At 46.1% G+C, this 16234-nt stretch overlaps 1 protein-coding gene across 7 annotated transcripts in view; it reads left to right on the top strand.

Moving 5' to 3' along the window:
* The window catches only part of akap13 (A-kinase anchoring protein 13), a 90596-nt gene extending 87959 nt beyond the window's left edge, over nt 1-2637 (top strand). For all 7 annotated transcript variants that reach the window (XM_029115278.2, XM_029115282.2, XM_029115281.2 and 4 more), the window contains one exon: nt 68-2637. In XM_029115278.2, the coding sequence (XP_028971111.2) occupies nt 68-108 (41 nt within the window). In that variant the 3' untranslated portion in view covers nt 109-2637. The remainder of the gene's footprint in view (nt 1-67) is intronic.
* The last annotated feature ends 13597 nt before the right edge of the window (nt 2638-16234 follow it).

Below are 16234 nucleotides of genomic sequence, written 5' to 3'. Positions count from 1 at the left end.
GAAGCCCCTCCCACTGACCAGTCACAGAAGGTGTGGTTACTGATGTCTCCATCCGTCTTCTCCACAGATCCCGAGCCTCAGGCCGATGGAGAGATCTTCTTCTGCTGATCCCTTAGTCCTCCTCTATCCCATCATGTCCCGCCATCACAGCAGTGGCTGGATCAGCCGACTCCCAGACCCTGTGGTGGGGCCGCCAGAACACCTGATCTATACCCACGGACCTGGAGGGTTGACCTCGGCCACAGACAGGAAGCATAACTAGAGCACTTCCTGGGACCTTGTTAGGGAACCATGCAGACACTTCCTACCTAGTTGCCACTCTGAAGTGGCCAGGTGTGACTTTTGGATGAAGGTAATTAGGGTTTTGAATAAGGAGTGAAGCTGCGAAGTCGCTTGCGGCGTGGATTGGATTGGTATGCATATGTTGGTTGCCTTGGCTTTCACAGTGTTCGCGCCTCAGTGAATTACAACGTGGCTAGAGGACATTTTATCGTTTCATGAAGTATACAGTAGCTAATGTCGGTTTTCTATGTGAAGGGGATATTTAACAGAGCAGGTGCCGTGGGGACAATTGTAGAATGTTCCAGAATCCAAAATTCAAGTGTATCCCAACAGGCAGTGTGACAAAAAAGAGCATCCACTCTATTTAACACTTTCAGCTGGGTGTGGAAAGCTTGCACAATGGTGTTTCTTGTCATATCGGTCAAGGTGTTGCCTGACAATTGGCCCCATAATGCCTCATAACCGCCTGTACAGAATGAGAGCCCAGTTCCCTCCATCCGCTCTACAACTCAGACGTTCTGGAGAAAGGACGAGGTTAGAAGAGACATGACTAACCGCTGAGTCAGAGAGCAGGATGAATGAGTCTGGGAGAAACGGAAGACAAGCAAAGCCAAAGAAAGAGAAAGGAGAGCTTGTAACAGGGAAGAGAAGAGAAAGAAGAGAGAGAGAGAGAGAGAGAGAGAGAGGGAGGGAGGGTGAGCCAGATGAGTGACTAAGAGAGAAAGAGTGTCTGCATGAGGGAGCCAAAGGTAGGAAATGGTTCAATTGCTTTTGTCCCCTTTGCTATTGAATGCAATGAGGAATGCTGTTTGATATTACGTTTCCAGCAGAGTGAATGGACAGAAGAATCCCTTCTGGTACTTGTTGTTTTCCTCCACTGCACACCTGTAAACCATTTTATTTGTCAGTCACTGCAATGCAGTACTGGCCCACACGGTTTGAAGGCGATGAGCACTTTAGATAATGTTCACTCTGTTACAGGTGGAAAGACTTCCTGCTATACAGTGAGTGACAATCATTAAATTGACCCGGAGTCGAATCTAAGGAATATATACTGTATTTTTTCAAGAATAAATAGAAATTCAGCTCTTCTCTCTGCAGTAATATTTTAATGCTGATATTGAAATAGATTAGTCTAGCCCTGACCAACCATTCCATTTGTTAATCTCATCGGAACGCCGGTTTATCTGCCTGCAGGACAGGCTGTTCTTTTATTAGTCGAACCAAACCATTACTGCAGACACAACCCAACCACCCCCTGGTCCATACACTCTGCTTTAGTATTGATGGACTACGGTGCCATAAGCTCTCCTGTGCCTCTCAAATGGTCCGGAATAATTAATGTCCCCGGGTTTTATTAATTGATTCTTTTTCATCCATTTCATCGTGTCCGTTCCCCCGGTCTCTGGTTTTGATTCATACAAACCAGAGCTGCGTACAGCCTTATATTTCAGAGTCACGTCCTTTCGGTTTTCTGCTGATGAGCTGAATTTTAAGCGATAGCTCGACAAAGCAATCACCTCTACTGACTCTGTAGAACTGAGAGACGGTCCGAATCACTTACTCATGACTGTTCTGCTGCTGCTGTTCCCCCTTGACTCATCTGGTTTTCACCCTCAAGTGGAGCGGTGGCGATTGCCATGGTTTGAATCACTATTCACGGGATATCTCCCAATCATATACCAAGTTATGCGTAGTCTTCCGCAATGTGACTTCACAAAAGAGTGAAAAAGGCAGAAAGTATTATGGCATTTTAACTGATTTGGTTTTGTTCACTCACTGACTTGCCTTAATAGATGTGTTCCACTTTTGACAGGTTTGAACATGCCTAGACCCCTTTATCACTTAATATTCCTCAGGGAATATCTACCAATCATCCCCCTTCAACCAGAACCTGCTTGGCCGTCTGCAGTACAGAAGTTGGGCAGTGCTATAGCAGCTCGGACATTTTGTTGTGTGTAACGTGATGCATTGTGGCAAATGCAAATTGGGGGCAGACCATTATGCTCAAATTGAAATGCACTAGAATATTAACCAGCATCTGTGAGGCGTTGGAGTGTCTTCTACAGTTATACTGTATACAAGTGCTTATAAAGTACTATGTTGTTTTGTACTGAAAAGGTACATTTTTTATTTTTTTGCTGAATTTCATGTATAAAGAAAAAAGGGCAATGCAACAATTATGTAAATATGTGTCATGTACAAATGGAACATTTAAAGTATTGATTGTGGATTTTGGGATCGATATAAGCTTTTTATAATGAGGCTTTATTTATCAGTATCCTCCCTGTTTTGGAGGTATAAAATGTAAATTCATTTTTCCCTTAATAAATAACTATTGTTCGTCAACTGAGATTTGTGTCTGGGTCTATTTTCCTCCATTGTGTTTGTGTGTCAAGAGCTTGAATGGAATGGCTTTCATGTTTCCCTGGATGATTATGACCGGTCCATCAGACTGCCCAGATGTGGGCCAGAACTGACTGATGCCAGCTGCTCAGAAGGTATGTTTGTTTGACCACCAGTTGCTACTTTCTGTCTCTCTTTCTCTCTCTGACGGTGTGTTGTCTAGTTTGACATGCTACCTTGCAAAACTGCCCTTCCTCTTTGCAGGAGGCGTCATCTGTCTTTGAGCTCCTCCATGAACGAGATAGCACGCTATTTTCCTGCTCACTGCCATCTCTTCAGCCTCTGAGTGGCTTCAGAAAGGATTATGTGGGAGAGTATGTGTGCAAAATCCACTTCTGGATATGACAAGCCCTGTCTTTGCCTGTGGCATTTCATACAGTGACCCTGCCCTGCTGGTCTGAACAGAACGGTGTCACAATGAGGAGGAACACGGGACTTAAAGGGAAGAGGTAGGAGAGATGAGGAAACAGGTTTATTATTACTTAACTCTACCTCTTTCTGGTTTCTGACTGAAATATTTACACATTTTACTCTAACTGACAGTACAATGAACAGGTTCTTGAAAGAAGGTTTTCCCTTGCTCATACCAGCAGTTTAAACCAACCTGTTCTCTGCTTCTGCAACCCTGTTTCCAAAAACATTGGGGCATGTTGTAAAATGTAAATAGGAACAATGCAATGATGTGCAAATCATACTATATATTCAAGACTTGAAAACTTGTGTAATGCTAAAAAACGGAACCTGGCTAAATATCACACAACTGATTAGGTCAATTCATTCATTCATTCATCTTCTACCGGGTTGCGGGGGCAGCAGTCTAAGCAGAGATGCCCAGACTTCCCTCTCCCTAGACACTTCCTCTAGCTCTTCCGGGGGGACACCAGCGTGTCCTAGGTATTCCCCGGGGTCTCCTCCCGGTGGGACGGGACCGGAAGGCGGTCATAACCTAAAGCTTATGACCATAGGTGAGAGTAGGAACGTTACCGGTAAATCGAGAGCTTCGCCTTGCGGCTCAGCTCTTTCTTCACCCCGACAGACCGATACATCGACCGCATTACTGCAGAAGCTGCACCGATCCGTCTGTCAATCTCCCATTCCATCCTTCCCCCACTCGTGAACAAGACCCCTAGATACTTAAACTCCTCCACTTGAGGCAAGAACTCTCCACCAACCTGAAGTGGGCAAGCCACCCTTTTCTGACTGAGGACCATGGCCTCGGATTTGGAGGTACTGATTTTCATCCCGACTGCTTCACACTCTGTTGCAAACCGTCCCAGTGCATGCTGAAGGTCCTGGTTTGAAGGGGCCAACACGACAACATCCCAAAAGAGCAGACGAAATCGTGTGGTCCCCAAACCTGACACCCTCCGGCCCCTGGCTGCGCCTAGAAATTCTGTCCCTAAAAATTACGAACAGAACCGGCGACAAAGGGCAGTCCTGCCGGAGTCCAACATGCACCGGGAACAAGTCTGACTTACTGCCGGCAATGCGAACCAAGCTCCTGCTTCGGTCATACAGGGACCTGACAGATCTTAGCAAAGGACCCAGGACCCCATACTCCCGAAGCACCCTCCACAGGATGCCGCGAGGGACACAGTCGAATGCCTTCTCCAAATCCACAAAACACATGGATTGGTTGGGCCTGTAGAGGGTATAGAGCTGGTCCAGTGTTCCACGGCCCGGACGAAAACCACACTGTTCCTCCTGAATCCGTATTCTCCTCTCCAGTACCCTGGCATAGACTTTACCGGGGAGGCTGAGAAGTGTGATCCCCCTGTAGTCCGGTCCCCCTTCTTAAAAAGAGGGACCACCACCCCAGTCTGCCATCCCAGATGCACTGTCCCCGACCGCCACGCGATGCTGCAGAGGCGTGTCAACCAAGACAGCCCCACAACATCCAGAGACTTGAGGTACTCAGGGCGGATCTCATCCACCCCCGGTGCCTTGCCACCGAGGAGTTTCTTGACTAACTCAGTGACTTCAGCCCGGGTGATGGGCGAGTCCACCTCTGAGCCCTCAGCCTCTGCTTCCTCAATGGAAGATGTGACGGCGGGATTGAGGAGATCATTGAAGTACTCCTTCCACCGCCCGATGACATCCCCAGTTGAGATCAGCAGCTGCCCACCTCCACTGTAAACAGCGTTGGTAAGGCACTGTTTCCCTCTCCTGAGGCGCCGGGCGGTTTGCAAGAATCTCTTTGAGGCCAGCCAGTAGTCCTTCTCCATGGCCTCACCGAACTCCTCCCAGGCCCAAGTTTTTGCCTCCACAACCACCCGGGCTGCAGTCCGCTTGGCCTGCCGGTACCCGTCAGCTGCCTCAGGAGTCCCACAAGCCAACCAGGCCTGATAGGACTCCTTCTTCAGCTTGATGGCATCCCTTACTTCCGGTGTCCACCACCGGGTTTGGGGATTGCCGCCTCGACAGGCACCAGAGACCTTATGGCCACAGCTCAGAGCGGCCGCTTCGACAATGGAGGTGGAGAACATGCCGGAGGTGGGAGTTAAAGATCTCTCTGACAGGAGACTCAGCCAGACGTTCCCAGCAGACCCTTACAGTACGCTTGGGCCTGCCGAGTCTGTCAAGCTTCCTCCCCCGCCATCGGATCCAACTCACCACCAGGTGGTGATCAGTTGACAGCTCTGCACCTCTCTTCACCCAAGTGTCCAAGACATACGGCCGCAGGTCTGATGAAACAACAACAAAGTTGTTCAGGGGTCCGTTCCTCCCAATCAGGGCCCTCCAGGTGTCACTGTCGTTGCCCATGTGGGCGTTGAAGTCCCCCAGTAGAACGATAGTGTCCCCAGTCGGAGCACTTTCCAGCACCCCTCCCAGAGACTCCAAGAAGGTCGGGTACTCTGCACTGCCGTTCGGCCCGTAGGCACAAACCGTGAGAGACCTATCCCCGACCCGTAGGCGCAGGGAAACGACCCTCTCGTTCACCGGGGTAAACTCCAACACATGGCGGCAGAGCTGGGGGGCTATAAGCAAACCCACACCAGCCCGCCGCCTCTCACCATGGGCAACTCCAGAGTGGTGAAGAGTCCATCCTCTCTCAAGGAGTGTGGTTCCAGAGCCCAAGCCGTGCGTAGAGGTGATCCCGACTATCTCTAGTCGGAACCTCTCAACCTCACGCACAATCTCAGGCTCCTTCCCCGCCAGCGAGGTGACGTTCCACGTCCCTAGGACTAGTTTCCGTGTCCTGGGATCTGGTTGTCGAGGCCCCCGCCTTCGACTGCCGCCCGATCCTCTACGCACCGGCCCCTTATGGTCCCTCCTGCAGGTGGTGAGCCCACGGGAAGGCGGCCCCACGTCGCTCCTTAGGGCTGAGCCCGGCCGGACCCCGTTGGGAAAGGCCAGGCCACCAGGTCGCTCGCATACGAGCCCCAACCCCGGGCCTGGCTCCAGGGTGGGGCCCCGGCTGCGCCATACCGGGCGACGTCACGGTCCTCAAAATGTTTATCATCATTAAAGGCTTTTTTAACCGCTCTTAGTCTGACCCGTCGCCCAGGACCTGTTTGCCTTGGGAGACCCTTCCAGGGGCAAATAGCTCCAGACAACATAGCTCCTAGGGTCACTCGGGTACTCAAACCCCTCCACCACGTTAAGGTGGCAGTTCATGGAGGAGATTAGGTCAATTGGAAACCGGTAAGTAACATGATTGGGTATTAAGAGATCATTCCAGAGAGGAACGGTCTGTCAGAATTGAGGATGTTAAGGGGTTCACCACTCTGTGAAAGACTGCGCAGGCAAATAGTGTGACAATTTAAGAAATACTTTTCTCAATGTAAAATTGCAAACAGTTTGGGGATCTCATCATCTATGGTACATAATATCATTAAGTGATTCAGAGAATCCAGAGAAATCTCTGTATACAAGGGACAAGGCAAAAAGCCAATTTTGGATCGCCGTGATCTTTGGGTCCTCAGGCAGCACTGCAATTAAAAATAGACATGATTCTGTAATGGAAATCATGGGCTCAGGAACACTTCCAAAAACATTGTCTGTGAAAACAGTATGTTTACCATGCAAAGAAGATATATATAAACAAGATCCAGAACCGCCACCACCTTCACTTCTCAAATTATTTTTGGGAATCATGGACGCCGTGTTCCCTGGACACTCCAGCTTGTTTTCAGTGCACAGTTCAAAGGCAGAATCTGTGATGGTAGGGGGTGCATTAGTGCACATGGCATGGGTGACTTGTTCATCTGTGAAGGCACCATTAATGCTAATCAATATATGCAGGTTTTGGAGCAACATAAGCTGCCATCCAGACAATGTATTTTTCACCCATTGAAAATATTTGGCGCATTATGAAAAGGAAAATATGACAAAAGAGACCCCCGAACTGTTGAGCAGTCCTATATCAAGCAAGAACTGGGAAACTTTTAACTTTCAAAACTACAGTAGATGGTCTCCTCAGTTCCCAAAGGCTTACAGAGTGATGTTAAAAGAAGAGGTGATGCAACAGAGTGGTAAACATGCCTCTGTCTCAACCATTTAAAAATGTGTTGCTGGCATCAAATTCGAAAAAGACATGTTTTTTTCCAAAAACAATAATATTTCTCTGTTTCAACATTTGATATTTTGTCTTTGTACTATTTTCAATTAAGTATAGGGATAAATGATTTGCACATCATTGCATTCCGTTTTTATTTGCATTTTACGCAGCATCCCAACGTTTTTGAAAACACGTTTGTATTATGTTGTACAGATTATGTTGTATCTTACCTTTAAAGTCATATCGGTAAGGCCTACAGACATGAAGCTGTATTATTATTGATTATGTTTTATCTTACCTTTAAAGTCACATCGGTAAGGCCTACAGACATGAAGCTGTATTATTATTGATTATGTCGTATCTTACCTTTAAAGTCACATCGGTAAGGCCTAAAGACATGAAGCTGTATTATTATTGATTATGTTGTATCTTACCTTTAAAGTCACATCGGTAAGGCCTACAGACATGAAGCTGTATTAGGCTGTAAAGAGCATTCTCTGACAGCTGCTGTGAAATGCCATATACTCTGCTCCAGATCTGTCTCAATTCCTAGAGCGCCGCAGCTTCAGTCTACTAGATGTCTGTCATCAGAAGTTCACCTAAGCACATATTCATCTTGGCTAGTTTGACCTTTTCAAAGTGTTCCTGTCCCCCAGTCCTCCCTCCCTGCATCTCTCCCTCTCACCCCGCCTTCCTCCCTTCAGTGTGGCAGAATGACTGGGCGGCCTGTCTCATGTAGAATGTGAGGAGAGCAGAGATTTGGCTTGTAAAGGATGATATTATCATGCATTGCTCACTGTCAGTAATGACCTTTCTCTAGCTCCCGGTGCAGATTGGAGTGTAACTCTGCTGAAGCCATTCTGCTCCATCTGGGGGAGAAAGGAAAACGTCACCCAATCAAAAGAAACCTGAGCCTTTGTTGTGTTCTGTGACGATAAAAGGCATATAAATATGGTCCATTCTGTTCGCTTAAACAGTGGTGGCAGGCTGGTGTGCTCTGATATGGGAATTACCCATTCTCCTTTTACATATTTATAACATCAACTTCATGAACTGCTCTAATGCTAACTACAACGGCTGAAAATTATTCACCCCCTTGGATTTTTCCAAATGTTTTTGTTACATTAGGAAATCAAAATGGATATAATTATTCTCTCCATTTCTTAATTAAGTGGTTTACTGTGCTCCTAGGAATATTCAATGCCGTGGAAATTTTTCTTTTCTCCTTCCCCATATTCAGAGGTCTCAAACCGGTTCCACGTAGGGCCATGTGTCTGCAGGTTTTTGGGTTTTCCTTTAAATTGGTTACCAGTTCAGACCTAAACAACAAGGTGGGGGTAGAAACGAACCAATTAGTGACCTAATTAGTCAATTAAGGACAAGGTGAGAGCGAAAACCTGCAGACACTCGGCCCTCTGTGGAACCGGTTTGTGACCGTTTCCCAAATTTTGTTCCAGATTTTCTTTTCTTTTTCATCTTGAAAAAACTATGATGTTGTTTCTATTTGGAATTGTACTAACCAACTGTGGGACCTCCCAGAGTGTATTTAACCTGAAAACATAGGTCAGTTCTTCCCAACCCTGGTCCTGGGGACTGCAAGGGGTGCATGTATTTAAAAAAAAATTCTAGCACACACACAGCTGATTCAAATTAAATACATGATGATAGGTTGATTAGATTAATCAAGTGTGTGTTATGGCAAAATTTTTATCAAGTGTGTGAGTGCTACGGCAAAAAACAAAAAATGCACCCCTTGGGATTCCCAGGACCTGGAAAACACTTGCATAGGGAGTGAATACGTATGGAATAAATTATTTTCTTGGGTTTTGTATTGAAATTAATTTAGGATATTTTGTAGATTTCATTTTTCACTTTGACATTATGGACTTTTTTGTGTTGATCAGTGGCAAAAACTATTTTGATATCATGTTGTAACAATATATTGTGGAAAAGGGTGTGTTAAACCACATCCTCTTAATACTAGAAAAGGTGCAGGCATCAATCAAACACACTCTAATATCCCCGTGTTGCATACACAAAAGAATGCCAGTCTTTGGTCCCGAGATATGTAAATGCATTAATAGCACAAATGAAGTAGGCGCATGAATGAAACTCGGATGGATAACTGCCTGATGACTTTCACAATGAAAGCCCTGTAAGTGGCCACTGTTTGTGTCATAAATCTCACAGGTCTCAGGTTATTTTGTTCTTTCCATGTATTTCAACCTTAAAAGCACCATAGTGTCTGTCCACCTCCCTGCGTCTCCCTGTCCCCCAATGCACAAATCACCCTACCTGGGGCTCCATAGAAAACTAAATCACAATTTGATGGAAATGAGGGGCAGCGGGACTGAAATAATGTGCACCCGTCTCGGGGGCTTTCTCTCCCCGGGGTGGGTGATGATGAGGTCAGCTCGCTGTGGTCTGTCATTGACCCCCTCCGCAGCCACTCGGCCGCTCTCATCAGCTGCTAATCATAATTCACCTGGACTACTGATGGTTCAAAACTAAAATGCTTCCATCTCTCTCTCTCTACAGCTAGGTCTCATGGAGTAGTTGAGGCATAAGTAAACCTAACATGGTCTCAGGGAAATACGGTACAAAGTGCAATTTAATTTGGGACTGCCAAATTGGTATGATGTAGTTTGTTGCTTCATGTTAGGGTACATTATATTCCGCCACTAACATGTGAATGTAATATGTTTGAAATGCTACTAAACCATAAACCTTAGGAAATTACAACATATGATATGTTACCAACTCAATTTAAGATTATGGTTATAGTTAGGAATCAAAGTACTGGGTTAAAAAGGAAAAAAGAATACCAGGTGAATTCAAACTTGTAATAATTGGAGTGAAGGTCAGCCCACAATCCATGACCACAATGTTTAGCATTAAAACATTAACTGTACCACCTACTGAATTTTGACTGGGAACTGTACTGAGCACTCTTGTAGAATCCATGCCTGTACAGTAGGCCCTTGAATTTCATTATCTTTGACAGAGATGGCAGAAAAGGCAAGCTTGAAAACCCTCAAATTACATTTATGTACCACAATCAATTGGGGTTTCCAAATATTGTGTTTTTACTGTGAGAGAACATAGTTTATTTACTATTAAATCATAAAGATTTGCAATGGAAAAAGGGAGCTGGCACTTGAAATCGGACAAGTTATAGTACCTTCCCCCGCTTCCAGCCCAATCGCTCTGTTGGTCTATGACAGGTGGATTCACATTGTTCTCCTGGTTACAGCCAACAGGGCTTCAGAAGCCGAATGTCAACCAGGCCAGTAAACAACTTAGTTTCATTGATTTATCTGCCCTGACTCGACACTAACCCTTCTTTCTTTGCTCACACTCTTTTAATGCTTGTCTGTTATGTGAAGTCAGTACAAATAAAGAAAAATGATTCCTCAGTCTGGTTTGCCAACTCTACTCAGAGGTAATTAAACTCATCCGTATGTCTCTAGTGACACCATCCTCCTCGGCATTAGCTGAAAATAACCTTTCATCAGCCCATGCCAGCTAAAGAACTACCTCAGAATGACTGCCAAAGCACAGAGGCTAAACAGTACGCTTGTTCTTCATACACACAGAAGATGACATGCACCTAACATTTAATACTGTCTCTAATACATGCAGTATGTTATTAAATGTTGTGAGGCCAAGTTGCCCCATTGTTTTTCACTCTCTGTTCTGTATCCCATGACCACTTCCTTCTACCTCCTTTACCATTACAGTCTCTATTTCTGCTAATTGATTTGCTCCATGAAGTGCTGAATAGACACATTTTTCCATTAATGATAAATGATTGCATTAGCGCTGTATTGATCAAGGTGGAAGGGCAGAGTGAGACTGGATATACAGTATTCTTATGGAGAGTTCCTGCTCTCTTTTCAGGCTTTAAAAATTGACTTTTGTTTCAACCGGACTGATTTTCTGTCTTGTACAAGCATTTCAAAAGCATCTTTCGCTTCCTATTATTTTTTCCTCTGGGATCCCACTGTTTCAGTAGCAGTTCAGTAAGACAAGCAGACAGGCAGGTGGTAAGGCAGTTCCCCAGCTTGGCATGAGAGCACATCCTTGGTGTGACGTGAAGGATTTGGTCATCGTCTTCTGCCCTTCAGCAGATGCTGCCCCTCCCAGCATGCTCTGTAATTTGACTGTGGTGTTCAAGACCACCATCATCCGGCTCTCCCCCTTGCCCCCCCCCCCCCCCCCGGCTGTTAGGCGGTGACTACAAAGGTCCGGGTGCGTGGGAGAGGAAGGGGTAGAGACAAGGAGAGGGTGAAATTAGAAGAGCGTCTTGTACACCCTCCCGAAAAGTCTACCTTATGAATGTTATGCAAGTGTCTCACTCACTCACACAGGCCATAATGAGACCTGCGGGTTGTAGTCGCAAGCTGACTAAATGAAATTCCTTTTGCCCCATTACGGCTGTCAACAAGTGTCTTTTAATGTGCTTGTTCACTGGGAGCTTAGTGCTCGCTCGGCCGTTGGCGCTGGACTAGCGGAGGCTTTGGAAGCTTCTGGGCTGATTGTGTTTGCTTTCATTAGCGGTAGGCTGACCAGGCCCAGCAGCCAGCTACTGGTGAGCAAGCAGGACATTTCAATTGCTGGGGCAGAACAATAGATCAAAGGGCCTGCCAGGCCGAGAGAAAATGTGAGAGTCCAATGGGCTCCCGGTCTACATGCTCAGAGAGAGAAGGGAGGATGACTTCATCGGCGTGGTGACCTGTTGCTCTAGACTAGCGCAGCTCTGCTCTGGACAGCCCAGACTGACCGCTCATTGATCTGACTGGGCCTCCGGAGAGGAGGCACCACAACCCCCGTCTGTAAATAGATTTTGAGAAGGTGTTCAAGTCAGTTACAGGACAGTGCGTTGTGTCGGCTCGTCCTTCTGCGTGTCGTGTTGGTCGGCGTTTCTGTAATGTTTAGGTTGTTGTTGTTTCAAACCACTGACTAATGGGTGTTTTCGCTGCTGCGCTTCGTTGGCTCCAGCAGTAGGTTTGTGGTTGAACGCTGAGGTGTAGAAACCCCCGGAATGCTGCATCCGGAGTAGCGGACGCCACAGTCCATAAACGGAGTACAAAGACAACCGTGCGGCAAACACTGTAGTCAGCAGTTTCACCCCCACTGACACAGCACCGTGGCCGGGGCTTATTTGGGATCTAGTTTGTTGATGTACAATCTGATCATCCAGTTGTTGCCCGAATTTCCCTACACAACTGGAAATGCAAAAGTGTGTTTTCAAAGTTTCCAAAGGCTTCATGAGTCATTCTCGCCTAAAAATTGTCAGACTTGATTTGTCCTAATAAAACAATGATCCGCACCTTAAAAAACTGTTCTTTTATTGTGATCTACACAATGATTGAAATGACCTGGTGCTACTGCATTATTCGCCAGATTAAGATGGGTCGTCTGCAGTTGAATGAACAAACTCCTTTTCTATCTAACAGGTTTCAAAGTTGTGACGGTTAAATATAAGTGGGGCCTCTGTCTTAAACAAACATGTGTCGACTGCAGCCAAGAGTGTTGAATGTGAATATTATGTAGGCTATGATTTAGATGCTTCCTATTGGGCATACCTCCATGGTTACAAGGCCGTTGACACACAATTGGCAAATTCCGCCCTGTAATGAGAAAGAGGAGGGAAAGACAAACGTAGCTGTGGAAACGTCTGGATGCTTGGGCTACAATAAGTTACCGGTCTAGCCACTCATATGCATCATTTGTTTGATTTATTTAACCATTTTCTTATGCAGTCATACTGACACTGAGTCCTAAGTTACAGAATGACAAAAGATCTTATTTGTCACGAGGCCTTCGACCAGAATATTCAGAGTGTTTAGCTTACATTTGTATTATTATAGCAGCATTTGCAGTATTCGCTTCAATTCTCCCCTTTCACTTTCCACAAATATACGTTCAGTAATTGCCTTTAGGAGCCAAACTACAATGTGTTGAAACCCAAAGTAAACCATCCTGGTTAATGTGTGGGTACTATACAGAATGTAGTGACAGGTAAATGAAGTAATGCACAGGGAGGCCTTGGTTCCTGCTCTCTATAATAGGGATGAATAAGGTTAGTGAGACTGACTGACAAAAGGCCCTTTTCAGACAGCCTCAAAGGCTGAGGCAGGAGAATAGTTTAGCTGTGAGGGAAACCTCTGTTTCTCACCACCCAGCACAGTCCTACAGCTTTTCCCCTCCTCTGCCCTTGCCTACTCCAGTTCTTTCAAATGCTAATCTGGAGGAGGGGAAAAAAACACTTGGCCCTGCTTAGAAAGCATCAGTTCTAGTGTGTTCCCTGACTGACTGGTAATCTTTTGGAGGCCCTCTCTGGGGGCAAAAAATAGGGGTAAAAGCTGCTCTAGGTTTAAGCCAATCAGTGTCTGCTTCGCTGAACTTCCCGGCTGAATGCTTTGGAATGGAATGCAGCGGGGAGACACCTTCATTGGGGAAGCGGTGTGAGGATGACGGGGCTTTGGCGTCTCAATGTCAGTCAGACCATGCCAGGGTCCTAACTACAGCCCAGAGGCCCCCACAGGCACTGTATTCACCAGCTATAACCACACATGATTGGGCTAGTCTCGCATGGCCAGACCTCTGAAATTGTCAATGTAAGCTGTCTGGCTCCAGAGCATAATTGGGGTATGGATACAACCTGGGGTGTTTCTCCTGCATGTAAACTCACCAGAATCTGACTAATTATTGCTTTTGGTCATATTTAATAGCTTGCTGTAAGAGTTTTTTATTTTTATTACATGCTTTGTGGTTCTACGTGGAACCGGTTTTACGGATTGAAAATGACAGATTTGCAGACTGATCGGCACCTATATTGGAACTCAGTGGCAGTACAGTAATGTGTGGGATACATGATGTCAAAGCTCGGGCTCCAGACGTCACAGTGCTATAAGGGTTTGGACTGACACTCAATCTAAACCTAAAGCTGCCCCCATTGCTACTGATAATTGGGCAGCTTTAGAAGCTGTATTGTTGTCTTACCAATAGACCAAGCTTTCAAATTAAACCCATATGACCCATAATGCAATGGTCTGTTTTTGGACTGTGTGATGACAGGGATGCCGGGCTGTGTTCCTAACAAAACAAGTGTGCTTGTTCTAATTTCTCCTGAGAGCTCATTTAAAAAAGCCCTGCATAAATGTGAAATGGTCAGAAGATAAACAATATCATTTTGGGAATTTGTTCTTGTGTCAGGTTAACTGTTGAGTCTTCATCTTTGGCCTAAACAAAATGTTCCAAACTATTCCCTTTCATTTGCTACCATTGCTTGCATATCTGCTTTTCATATTCCTTTGGTAAGAACCCGATTCATAAAGACCCGTTCCCACGGGTGTACAGTCTCAGATAATAAGGTGAAACTCGAGGTAGAACCCGTTTGGTTTCAGGCATAGTCACTTTGGTTCCTTGTAGAATCTTCTACAAGGAACCAAAAATAATTATCCTACTTAGAAGAACCTAAGAAGCCTTTTTGGAGTTCAAACTGTCCCTGCAGGGAACGGTGCCCCCCCCCCCCCCACACACACACACAGTTAATTATGTGGCATGAGAAGTATGTATGTCAAAACAGCTTGATGAGGTGATTAGTGCTGGGGGGCTGCAGGGCTGTGTTGAGTTTTCAGACAGCTCAAGTGTTTGCGCTCAGGATGGACCACTCCAGGGTTTAGGCTGAAAATAGCTCCTGGGCTCCGATCCCGCATCCATTCCATTCGACTGATCCTCTCCGGACCGGGCTGACTGGAATGCTTTTAAAAACCAGCGTGGGGTTTCTCCCGTGAGTCGAAGAACTACATAATTTGTTACACCAGACATTTATAGACACAACAACTAACAGCTGAGATGGAATCCCCATATATAATATATAGGTTGGCGATTATTTTGACCCCTAAAAGGATTTGGTTATGTAATGTTTTGCCTGAAGCTTGAGACGCTCCCCTGGCTGGGGCTGGGGCTGTGGACTGTGGGCTACATATTTATAGGTTAAAGGGCTGTGGTGGGAACAGATGTATCTGCTATCCGTAGTGATCCAGACAGACACGGACTACCAGGTTTACAACGCCCTACACTACTGGTCCAATCCATTCTACGGTAGCCAATGACTGAAACCCTAACTGGTCAGGCTGTGGTCAGAGCAGGCTGGAACGGCGAGACCGATCAATATCTAAGCTCTGGTTCACCGCAGGGGTGGAGTACATGTCCTTGTAGCCCAGGCAGCAACTCAACTGCATCTTAATGCCGACATGGCAACGGGTAGCAGTGGACCGGATGAGGCTGATGAGTTCAGTCAGCGTGATCACACAGGCATGAAAGTCAGCCCTCTCCCGTCCGCGACGGCCAGGTCCATAGCGTGATTGATTGATTACACGTGGGAGCTCAGTGGCCTGGGAGATAGGAGTAATTAAGCCAGCAAATATGGTGTGACTAATGAAGATGAGAGTTCAGCCTGGAGACCCTTTCGCTACTTAACAATGGCATTCTCTGTCTGCTGCACTTTTTGCCTTTGTGAGAATGGATGGGTTTCCATTCACTCAATTACTGCTTGGACTTTAGGTCCAGACAGAGAACCGAGACACACAAAGCCATGCATTTAACCATAACTAGACTTCCTTTCCCAAAACCTACAATTTTTTTTCTTTCATGCTCAATGTTGAAGAGGATTAAACAAATGTTTCACGTCACACTGCAGGGGAGAGTTTTATATCTTAGATTGTGTTTTTGTCCATCCAATAAGCTGGTGTAATACCATCACCTCTCGTTCTCCCCACACTTCCCTCATCACCGCCTCTGCAACCAGGAGGAGACAGAAGTGTAGTAAAAGGCTGGGTGTTGTTAGAGTGAGCACTGGGGTGTGAAGAGAAACCTCCACACATCAGATATGGGCCGACGTTTGCTGTTGTGTCATGTTTGTGAGTTCCAACCGGGCCATCGTGGAGCCTGGCAACATCAGAAGATGTGACATTAACCTTGTAAGAGTCAAGGCAGTGGTTTTATGACTGATGTGAGTATGGCTGCGTGGCTGAA

This window comes from Esox lucius, chromosome 19 (genome assembly GCF_011004845.1).
Source record: "Esox lucius isolate fEsoLuc1 chromosome 19, fEsoLuc1.pri, whole genome shotgun sequence".
NCBI lineage: Eukaryota > Metazoa > Chordata > Actinopteri > Esociformes > Esocidae > Esox > Esox lucius.
This window is presented reverse-complemented; position numbering and strand designations above follow the sequence as displayed.